Consider the following 12,495-nt stretch of genomic DNA (forward strand, 5'->3'; position numbering starts at 1 on the left):
ATGGCCCATCCATTCAACTTTGATTTTGACGAAATTTGTTTAAGAGCTATGATGATATTGGCTATTTTTATCCTAGAAGTTTTCATGGAACTTTTAAAACTTAAATACACGTGGGTAAAGTGTCAGGCATCATATAGTATTCATATAAAAGAAGAAACTAACTGACTGACATAAATCAACTTGCAGCTCTAAAAGCTTGACATGTAGGTTATCTTTATAGATTTTTTAAGAAATTCCACCGAAGCGAATGGGAGCCGCTCGGCTAGTACATGGTATGTGTATGTTATGTATACTTACCACTAATATTAACACTTTAGTGTGAAGGTCATAACATTCACTGAATTGACCTGCCTGTGCCTATTACTAACATAACGCAAAATAGATTGACACCCTCTTGAAAATAAAGTCATAAAATTACCACACTTACCTACATACATTGATTTTATTAGAATAATGTTGTCCATGAGAATATATTAACTACCAAGAGGAGGACATTTTGATCTCAATGTTCTAAAAAAAAAAACCGTATCGGATCAAAAAAATCGATGATACTTTTTTGTAATAAGATAGAATTAAATATACCTATCATTTCAAGAACTACAAAACAAAGAATAATCTATATAGTATGTGACAGGTTGAGATGGCAATCGGGGTGGGGACACCACGCACATCCGCACATCCCTCGCGCTAACCCGGCGTGGGACTGCGCGGGTGACGTGTGGGTGTGCGAGGCGCCTCTCCGCCTCATACCCCGATTGCTTTCTCGACCTATCGCGTACTATAAATCGCTTTCATTGTGCAATTGTATAATAGGAAATTACACAAAACCGAGATTACTTGTATGATACCATTATTAAGCTGGCCATTAATGGCCCGTGGTGCCGGTCTTGAGACCGCGACCGCGCGTCGCTCGCCGCTCCTAAATCCATCTTGCTCGAATAGATTATGCAACGAGTGCTTCCAATAATATTATAATATTCGCAATTCAAATTTTATATTGGAGCTAATACCGATCGAGGCCGGGAAAGGAAGCTTTCGTTTTGCACCGACCGCCCTCACACCGGGGCTACCTTTCACGACTACTTTCAGTTAGCGCAACATTTGGACCGGACCACACACACCCAATTAGGAATTACGAAACAGAAAACGTTGCATCATTCTTTTTATTATAAAAAATAAAAGCTATTTATAATACATAAACATAACAGTCGCAGTAAAATACTTTCATTTGAACAACATTAACACTGTGCACTAATAACGAGTAAAGATGATGATGAGATTTAAATACTTAAGTAGCCTCAAGACCCTTTTACTGACCTGCGGGCGAACACGTGGGTGGTGACTATGTACAGAGCGTCCGACCGCGGCCAGCAGGTGGTAGATTATTTAATTTTATAGTTATATCATTCGATCGAAATAAGATTGACTACATCACTTATGGGAATTGGTTTTTTCGCTCAGCAATAAATATAGAAACTGGTTGTAATATCCTACCACCTAACTAAAATGCTGTATTATTAATTAATGAAGGGGTCCAGCAACGTGACCGGGAGGACCATATTGAGAGCTCGTAGCGCCACCGCTCACTGAAACACTTGCGTCCCCACCGCTAGCACCAAAGTCCGTACCGATATCAGATCCGCCATGACCACCGCTGCCGCTGAGCACGGCGCCTTCAAGCCCTGAACCTCCGCCGATGGCGCCAAGGTTACCACCGCCGATAGAACCACCACTGATAATGCCACCGTCGATGGAACCACCGCCGATACCGCCACCGCCAATGAGGCCACCTCCGATGCCACCTCCGATACCACCTCCGATGCCACCTCCAAAACCACCGCCAATACCACCGCCAATACCACCGCCTTCCTTCTGGGTCTGGTATTTGATGAAGTATACTTCTGGTTTTGAGGGTTGAGTGGGTGCCTGTGTAGGAATGATGATGTCTTGTTGCTGTTCGGGCTTCTTGACGAGCACGTACACGAGGGTCTTCTCTTCGTTCTGAGGCTGAACGGGAATGATGGGTGCGATGGGGGTAGGGGGAGTAGGGGCCTTGATGAAGATGATTTTGTAGTGCTTCTGGGGTGGAGCGACAGGAGTGATACGAGGAAGTCTCTGCTCCTGGGGTTCTGGTGGAGGAACGTGAACGTAGATGTGTTTTTGGACAAGAGGAGCACCGCCGAAACCACCTCCGAATCCACCACCGAAACCAGCGTCACCGCCGAATCCTCCTCCAATACCGCCTAGCCCGCCGCCGCTGCTAAGTCCACTGCTAAATCCACCATCGAGGCCACCTCCGGAAAGAGAGATACCGCCAGAAGAGTGCCCACCACTCAATGAGATGCCTCCTGAAGAGTGACCGCCAGATAATCCTCCGAGAGAGATTCCTCCTGAAGAGTGACCGCCAGATAATCCCCCGAGAGAGATTCCTCCTGAAGAGTGACCGCCAGATAATCCTCCAAGAGAGATTCCACCTCCATGAGATGGCACTCCATAGCTTCCAGAAGGAGCCGAGTAGCTGTATCCTACTGGAGGCTCCGGGCGGCCATAGGCCAACGCCACACAGGCGAGTACCTTTAAACAAAATAAAATTAAAATTAAAAAATATTTTGATAACGCCTGTAATTTAGCAAGCAATTTAACTGATTGGTCAATCTTCCTACAAACTACGAGTCCTATTTTCGCAAAGCAAAAGTTGAGTTAACAAAAACGTAGTCACTTTATTTTTGATATACTACTTCGATGTTTTATTCTATAAGAATTGTAATTAATTTATCTTAATCTAATCTAGTACTGTACGTAACATGAAAAAAGCGATTACGCCGGTGATCTTAATGACGCAACAGTGAATATTGGTCATGTTGACCGACCAAAGTGTACAGAATACAGATCGACGTGTTATACTTTCATTGCGGGTAACTTAAATTCGGAAACGTGCATAGTGAAATGAAAATTGTGATGGTGAAGAATACTGAGTACACTACACAGTCATGATTAATTGAGTTCCTTACTTATGCCGACAAGGTTTGGGTGATTGGTATTCAAAGAATTAATTGTAATACAGATTGGATTCACTAAGATTTACTTAGAAGTTTTACTGTATCGTTCTTATTTATGAAAAAAATTGGGCAAAATTTTCGATTTTATCAATTTGTTGTTCAACTATGTAGTTTTGCATAATAATTGTGTTTATTTTTAGTAGCAAGTATCCATCAGGTGAACCATTCAGATTTACGCTACATACAACACATCCACATGTTAATTACTCAGCACTATTTGGCACCAGAGTCCATTGTCCATAAATTAAGGCTGTTAAGTCACTGAACACTTCACTTTTCACTTATCACCTGAAATGTTTTTGCATGTGTAAAACAAAACACAAGTAAATTACATTAAATTCGCATAGTCTTAAGTTATTGCCAAATAGTTTTAAGTTAAATAATATGTGTTCAAATAATTAAAGTAGTTAAACAATTGTACAAGATAAATATTAACTAATTGGAACAGGATTATCAAGCGAGCGAACTTACCACGAATGCGCGCATATTAGGCGTGGTGAGCACGGCTCTGGTTTAAGAAGACTACGCTCCTTCGGCTTAATGTATCACTCGCTAGAACTGTAACACTCGGTAGAACAACTCCAGTTTTTTGGAGATGTTCCTGACTGTGTGAGCTTGTGTTAACTGATGACATTCGCCACCGCGACCCGCTCTTAAATACCAAAATGCTCATCTCGTCAGAACACTCCATCCCTACGAGCATTTCACTCAGCAACGTGCAACTATCGTCATTATTTAACAAGTATACGGTCCTTTCTTTTCGACGAGGTCCGTGGCGGAGTCGGACTCATTCGATACGCTGCCTTAGCGCCCAACACTCGCCTACCCGCAGCTTCACTTCACCACCCGACAAACTATAAAGCTCATATTCGCTCGTATGGGTACATTCACCATTTAACATCATTGACGAAATATTGATATTTTTGCTTAAAGATCTTCTTCATATTCAATTTTAGAGAACGTACGTCCTTTACCTTCTAAGCTGGTTAGTGATAGGCAATACTTACCTATACTTTGTAACCCCGTCCATAAAATAGGTGAATCCCGCCCAACTTGAACTTAAACTGAATTCAACAATGAAATATTAGAAAAAAATTGGCTCTTGTACAAATCATCATCATCATCATCATCATGATCAAACCATCACCGGCTCACTACAGAGCAAAGGTCTCCTCTCAGAGTGAGAAGGGTTTTGGCCATAGTCTACCTCGCTCGCCAAGTGCTGATTGGCAGACTTCACACCTTTGAGAACATTATGGAGAACTCTCAGGCATGCTGGTTTCCTCACGATGTTTTCCTTCACCGTTAAAGCAAGTGATATTTTAAGTACTTAAAAACGCACATAACTCCGAAAAGTTAGAGGTGCGTGCCCGGGATCGAACCTCCGACTGCCGATTGGAAGGCGGACGTCCTAACCACAAGGCTATCACAGCTTTTTACAAATAACATATTTTATTTTCCATAAATAGAAATGTTAAACATTTTGACGACTAAGTTCAAACATCTATGGTTGCTTATAATTACATACTAGGACTATATTTAAAAAACGTAAGTACGATAAGTATAAATTAATATGCTAAAATATACCAAGTATATCTTTCGTAAAAAGACGGGTTCAAATTAAATAACTAAGCCACAAAATGTGGATTTAACTAATTACTCACTTTGTACAGAGTGGCACATCATCTGAGAGCAAGACTCGGTCCGTTGCGAATAATTATTTTTCACAAACGAGCTCTTGGTAGTTGAAAAGTTTTATTTTTCCTTTACAAGCTGAAAATACGGGTTTCTACTTTCTAGTGTCAAAATTTACAACTCTGCTTGCGAGAAATATTTTTAAATACAACTTATTCAATTTGAGTACTTATTGAAATGAATTAAAATAAATGGGTTCCTACAAGATTTTAAAAATCCTTAATCCACACTTATTAAAATAAATGGTTTCCTACAAGATTTCAAAAATCCTAAATCCACACTAATTAAAATAAATGGTTTCCTACAAGATTTCGGAAATCTATATTCACAGTATCCTTTTTTAAGAGTTAGCTACACTACTGCGTTAGCAATAGTATCGGGACCTTATCGGGACATAAATCCTAGCACTGCTGCGCAATTGCGGTAGAATGACAGATACAATGTCACGATCGCAATTGAGTTGACGCTCGCTCACTATTGGCTACGATGCATTGTTGCAACAAGAATAGCACAAATTCAGCCAAGCCAACGATTGAGATTGTTATAATTATTGATGCAGGTTTTATGAAATCACCCTACTGGTATTTTGCATTCTTTGAACGCAAATTTCTTGTAATTCAGTTGCAAGCAAGGTCAACGGGAAGTACCCTATAGCTTTCTTGACAGACAGATAGACAGACAACAAAGTGATCCTATAAGGGTTCCGTTTTTCCTTTTGAGATACGGAACCCTAAAAACAAAAGAACTGAAAGAGCTTTTCAGTGAAATGGCAAAAACATGGTCACATCTTTCAATTATGTAGTATTATGCAACATGAAAACCCTTTCAAGCTTTACTCTACCGCGTAAGCAAAACGCTGTACGTATTATGATTATTAACAAGTGCGACGCAGCAGCTAATGTAATCCCCGTACATTATGTTCTTGCTTTTTTACGACTGAACCGTGCTCTTATTACTTTTGAGGATGGTATGACTAACTACATTTCAATGGATTGTGCTGTTCAAGCAAGGTTCACCTAAGCCAGCAACTGGATGGGTGACCGGTTAAAAAAATATATTACATTCTACTAAACTTTTACAAGTACTTTTGAAGCTTCAAATGGTCTATCACTGGTTCAGAATGTCTTTCCTACAGAGAAGAACCAGCAAGAAACTCGGCGGTTGCTCTTGTCAGAGATTGGATATAATATGTACTATATTATGCCAAATGTATAAAAGAACGAGCTGCAGGTCAAATCCACGCTCTTTTATCGTTTACATAATCTTCGATTGTGTTATATGCTTTTTTCAGGAGCATACTTAAATAGATTTTTTTTACCTTGTTAAAAACCTTTGTTAGAGCCATAAATGTTTTAAGAAATAATAAGTGTTAAATTTTGAATGAAATTCTGTGTGAGTAGACTAAAATACCGCAATGCAGAAAATCGTACGTAAAAATAAAACTAGGTACATGTGAGAAGTTTCATATTAACTTTTTCATCCAAATGCTAGTAGAAGAAAATAATTGCACACTATGTTATGTTTTATTTTATTTTTTATTTTATTTATTATAGGAAAATCAACAGCGAAATAATGCAATAAGTTTCTTAAATGCTAATTACAGAAGTATGGCCAATTATAGATTTTCTCGAAAAATTAACAATATATAAGAGTGAGTTAAAATTATTTCATACAGAGGAACAAAAAAAAAAAAAAAAAATAACAATTATTGGCTAAGTACATGACATTATATTAAAACTAAGTGTATGAAGGAAATAAAAACATAGTATCCTTGGAAGCCTAGATTAAAAAGGAAAAAAAAAACAAGTAAATTATGAAACAAATATAAAGTGTGTGTGTGTGTGTGTGTGTGTGTGTGTGTGTGTGTGTGTGTGTGTGTGTGAGTCGTGTGTGTGTGTTCAGTGTATGTGTAGCGTTAATTACGCGTCCATGTATGTGAAGTTAAGTATGTTACGTTTAAATAAAATAAAGTAAAATAGTTATTAGTGAAATTGTGAAATGTGTCGCTTATATGTCTTTTTAGAATAGCGGAAAAGGTCAATATCGGAATAATGTTTGTTATAGGTGCGTGTCATTCTAGTAATAGCAGAGTTTTGGGAGTAATTTTTCCTTTTAAAAGGCACACGGAGTAGTGATGTATGACGAGTACGTTTGGGGGGTGCAACTAATTTAATTTTGGATAAAAGATTCGGACTATCAATTTTAGCGTTTATAATATCATATAGCACTAACATGTCCGCTATTTGCCTCCTTTGCCCACAGGTTTGTATTTTATAGTGTTTACAGCTTTCCTTATAGTCTGGTGACTCAAAGTATGTACGAAAGTTTAAATGTTTAATAAACTTGCGCTGTATCCTCTCTATTGCTTCAATAGGTTTTATATAGCAAGGTGACCAAATGTTACTACAATATTCTAAGTTGCTACGCACATATGCAGAATAAATAGTCTTAAGTGTGCTTATTTTCTTGAAGGGCTTACAGGTTCTTAAAACAAAGCCAAGCATAGAGAAAGCTTTGTTAGTGATTGTTTCAATATGAGGATTGAATGACATTTTATTGTCCAGTATAACTCCCAAATCCCGTACCTTATCAATTTTGGAGATAGTTTGACCATCGATTGTGTAATTAAATTGTATTGGACTTTTATTTCTCGTAAAACTTATATGCTGACATTTACTTATATTAACTTGTATTCTATTTTCTTTGTAATAGCGAGAAAGTCTATTAAGGTCACTCTGTAATTTCTCACAATCATCCACGCTATTAATGCCTAAGTATATTTTAGTATCGTCAGCGTACATTAAAAACTTTGAGTTAAAAAAACATTTATCAATGTCGTACAAATATATGTTATAAAATAAAGGACCCAGATGCGAGCCTTGTGGAACTCCAGAGGGGATCTCACAAAAATCGGATTTACAGCCACCAACAACAACAGCTTGAGAACGATTAGTCAGGTACGATTTAACCCACCTCAGAAGATCTCCGTGTATACCCAGATACTCCAATTTCCTTAACAGGATGACGTGATCCACACGGTCGAACGCTTTTTCAAAATCAGTGTAGATCACGTCAACCTGTACGCGGTTATCCATTGAGGACAGTATGTCTTCGGTAAATGTTATTAAATTGGATAATGTAGATCGCCCTTTTAAAAAACCGTGTTGTTCAGTTGGGATCGCCTTTGTAATAATGGGATATATTGAACCATATACAATTTTTTCGAGCATTTTGCCAAATACGTTTAAGATGGAAACAGGGCGATAGTTTTCTACGTGACTTTTGTTGCCCTTTTTATATATTGGAACAATGTGAGCTTCTTTCCACTTAGACGGAAAGGATCCTTCTGCTATTGACCTATTGAAAATAATACTTAAAGGTGTAATGAGAGCCTTACCTGCGTGTTTAATAAAGTAAGGTGATATGTTGTCACTTCCCGCGCTTTTAGATGTATCGAGCTGGCCTATACTTTTTGAAATTTCGTTAATATCAACTTTGAGGGAATGAATATGCGACGTACTAGAGTTTGTTGGAGGTCTGAGCTCCAAAGAAGGATATTCCTTAAGTGGCTGAGAAAAAACGTTGTAAAAGAATTTGTTAAACTGAGCCGCGTGATCCTTATTACTAATGGATTCGACATTTTTATAAACTAGCTTTCTCGGTAAATTGGTAGTGTTACGCTTGTGTGTTATGTTTGATAAATGCAGTGCATTGCGAATCTAAGGCGCAGCGCCCACATGTGTGGCTTCTTTTTTTAGCAATTTAAACTCAGCTTATCTACTTTAAACAGCTCGTAGCAAAGTGCAGTAGCACACCAAACTGATTAGTTCGCAATAATATAACTGTGTTTCACTTACTGAGCGTGTCTTTACTCGCTGCTTCTCGCCATGCCTCAACTCCACTCAGCGCGCTTGATCTACGTTGGACCTTAACGTCAATAGCTCGACTGAACGCAAAAGGATAGAAATCCAAATGGCAGTAGACTGCAAGCTTTTTAGATCAAAATCTTCATAAAGACCACCACCCAGACCCTATCTACCCGTTACGAGAGAACTGTTGAAATGAGAAACAGGGACAAGACTGTTAAACTTAAGTTGTAATCCTTTCAAAGTCAGGTATTGATCCAAATATGTTGCTCAAAGAACATCTTATGGGTTCAGGATATTTTAATGTGTTGTGCAAATTGGCCAGTCCTCTTATCGGTCTTAGATTAGATAAGTAGACACCTATAGGCGTACATAAAGTTCACTGCGGTCACTGGCAATAAATCAGACACCATTCGGTAATAAACTGGTTCAAGATCAAGAGAGTACTAAGTAATTACTGTAATAATAATTAAAATAGACAATTTTTTTATTGAATTCCATAAATGATTTAATGCTTTCTCTCTCACTGATCCATGGTAGAGAACAAAAAAAAACACCATTAGTGGATCCTTATAATTATAGAAAATGTTATTTAGTTTTACAGGTCTCGTGTAACTCTACTTACGGATAGTCACAACATGTTGCACCATACACATTTGTATGTTTTGGTGGATTATAGCAAATTAAGCTTTTGCTTCCTTGTCTATCATGGACTTCCGCAAAGTAACGCCTGCTTCTATACAAAAGATTATTAGTGATACCTACGCCAGTGACTGTTATCAGCTCAAAATAATTTATTTGGTCTTTTAAGACGTAGCTCCACTCCATTGCAATGCCATACAGAAGAGTTGTGCTTTAAAGTCATGAATCTCATTGAATTTCATGTATTTAAATTGGACGTCAAAGCCGGTGCAGCTGCCAGCTCAGTAAATCGAACGGCGAACCAGGGCGGATGAAACGGGGGTGACGAACTATGTGCAAACGCTATGCATGTAATACGTATCGCTCCCAAAATTCCAAATACTTATTATGGTGATTAAAGAAAACAGGTAGGTATCAAGTAGGACAAATATAGATTATAGAGGTGTGGAATACATCTGATTTGGAAAATTCTACCAAACCGTTTAGGTTGTAGGTGATGTCAAACAATTTTTTGAGACATTTTAAAAACGTTATAACGGATAGTGACATGAGTATGACAGATACTTCTCCCCGTCCCAATATAGAGCTGCGATATTATACTGTTGCCTAACTGTTAATGATATATAGGCTCCGGTGAATTTAATTAGCAGCTGGTAGCAGCTAATACCTTGAAATATACGGTAACGGGGTCATTATTAAATTTATATCTAAATAAACAAAAAACTAATAGAAGACCTGCCCCACGTCAGTATAAAGTATGCAAAAATATGCTGTAAATATTATACTGAAAACGGTTAAAAAATACACAGTACGTAAGTAGCCCCCTGAATCGTACAAAAATGTATGATACATCTGAAACTAAGAAGTTACGAAGTGTGGCCGTCATGGAATTTGGCTCTGCTAATAAAAAAACCGGCCAAGTGCGAGGCAGGCTCGCGCAACGAGGGTTCCGTACTACAGTCGTATTTTTTCGACATTTTGCACGATAATTCAAAAACTATGATGCATAAAAATAAATAAAAATCTGTTTTAGAATGCACAAGAGCTTTCATATGATACCCCACTTGATATAGTTGTCTTACATCGAAAATTGAAAATACCAATTATTAGTTTATGACCACAATTTAATATTTTGTATGTGATGTAACCACAAATTCACGGTTTTCAGATTTTTCCCCGAATGTCTGCTCTGCTATAGAACCTACCTACCTGCTAAATTTCATGATTCTAGGACAACGGGAAGTACCCAGTATGTTTCTTGACAGACCGACAGACAGACAGACAACAAAGGGATCCTATAAGGGTTCCGTTTTTCCTTTTGAAGGTATATACGTTCTTAGACACGCCTAATAGACAATGAAACTTCAGTTATGTAGGTATGTTATTACATATAATATTATACGATATGTGACGGAGTACTATTCATTTGCGTTGGTTCAACGAAATAAGTTATATGAACTTTGTAACCGGATGGTCGTAACTACCGGTCGTATTTCTTTCTTTGTGTGCCCTCTAGAACGACTTATCTTGTCTATTATTATATTACTTTGTACTCTTTTTAATAGTCAAAAATAAAATAATTCTAGTGTAGCAAAATGATAACTATTTCTTAAACTATCAAAATATCCTTTTGCGCCTTTGTCCGACACGGTAACTGATACGGGTATTCCTGTTATTCCCTATAATATAATTCCCTTCCTTTAATGTATTATGTTGAACAGAGTTCCTAACTTTACTTTCTTCCTTTCTCATTTATATTTAGGCATTATTTTTACGTAGGTACCCCATATTGTTGCAACATTTATGTACATTTGGTTTTGTTTATACTTCCACTATACTTAATAATACATATGTATATAGAAACACATCGTAAAACAAATCAAAATCCAACAATTTATTTTTATGTTTTAATCACTCTGCCTACTAATTTATGTAAACAAATATTTTTTCTACGAATGTTATAAATTATAATTGTACTACAGTGGATTACTTAACCCTAGCCTGACCTTTCTAAACGTTCTCTAACAACGTCTAACGAGGGAATTATGCTTTTTTTTGAATTTTAATCGGCGTATCGAATTCTCTCACCTCTTGCATCATGTTTGTAAACAGACATTTCTTCTATTATAATATGCTAGCTGACTAGTCCTGACTTTGCATGTTTGAGGTTTTCTATTATACAGATAGTAAACACTGCTTACACATTTCTGTAATGCATTCAAGTTTACAAGCAATGCTTACTGCAAATGTAAAGGTTTTGTGACACCTCGTGAAATGTTCCAAAAAATATCGTAAGAACTGCATTAAACCTACTATAAAGTTTATAAATAAAGGAATCTTAAAGAAGATCGCCCGTGAACGGGCCTTCTTTTGTGGTGTCGTGTCAAAACTTAAATTATTTATAAAAAAAAGTCTTATTTTTTACGATTATTATGTTTTATTACGACTTTTCCTTCACCCTGTCATTGAAAATATCCACAATCACAGTTAGAATCGTAAACATCCATTTATTTTGAAGAAGTTTTAATTAAATATAACCTCAATATCAGCAACATAAAAAATAAGATTTCTATATAACCATCATTTCTTTATTTTATAATAAATGGAAATCGTTTGCAGAATATAAAAAAGGTAATTATTTGTCTTCAAAATAGAATTAAAACCATGCTGACATAACAATTATATTGGGAGGGGCCCAAAGCTCCTAAGAAAATAGGCAATCTCCTTTATTTTTAAGTTTCGGCCCGCAGCTTTTGGAACTTCTGATTTAAATTTTATTCCTCCCTTTTTTCGGAATTTAATTTACTGCAAACCACTAACTATTATTATATCTTTCCCTTTGTTAATGATTTTAAGCTTAATTCGTGATTTTACGACATATTTTTCCCTTCGTTAGTTCTACTTGTAACTTTCTCTTCATACATTATTTCATATATTTGGTATTGATTAAAAATAAATTAAAAACAGAACTTGAATAAAAATCCTCAAAAGCACCTGTAATTTGACAGGCATTCTCTCAGATCTTGAGTAGCTAGTTACTCTCGCTACATCATTTCGTTGTGTAATCCTGTGTAAAAACAATATGAATATACACGCCCCGGGAAAGTGCTAAGAACGAAAAGGATTCAAATATTTATTTGTATTTGCGTATTACGGCTTCCCACGCTCTATTTTTCTCAACGAGTAAGTAAAAGTGACGTTCCATTTTCACTGGCGTTGAAAAATAAAAGGAA

General features: G+C 37.0%; 2 protein-coding genes across 4 annotated transcripts in view; one reads left to right on the forward strand and one right to left on the reverse strand.

Annotated features, from left to right (window-relative positions):
- LOC117995869 (frequenin-2) overlaps positions 1 to 12,495 on the forward strand; it is a 127,339-nt gene that overhangs the window by 75,545 nt on the left and 39,299 nt on the right. The window lies entirely within an intron of this gene.
- On the reverse strand, positions 1,158 to 3,774 carry LOC117995865 (uncharacterized). 2 transcript variants are annotated; one of them, XM_069509094.1, is made up of 3 exons: positions 3,531 to 3,774; positions 2,445 to 2,574; positions 1,158 to 2,372 (listed from the first exon to the last, which is right to left on the reverse strand). In XM_069509094.1, the coding sequence occupies exons 1-3, from the start codon at positions 3,543 to 3,545 to the stop codon at positions 1,522 to 1,524; spliced, it is 996 nt and encodes a 331-aa protein (XP_069365195.1). In that variant the 5' UTR covers positions 3,546 to 3,774; the 3' UTR covers positions 1,158 to 1,521. The 2 variants fall into 2 exon arrangements, with proteins under 2 accessions (XP_069365195.1, XP_034839766.1); XM_034983875.2 differs by having other exon boundaries at positions 1,158 to 2,574.

The sequence above is a fragment of the Maniola hyperantus genome, chromosome Z (genome assembly GCF_902806685.2).
Source record: "Maniola hyperantus chromosome Z, iAphHyp1.2, whole genome shotgun sequence".
Lineage (NCBI taxonomy): Eukaryota > Metazoa > Arthropoda > Insecta > Lepidoptera > Nymphalidae > Maniola > Maniola hyperantus.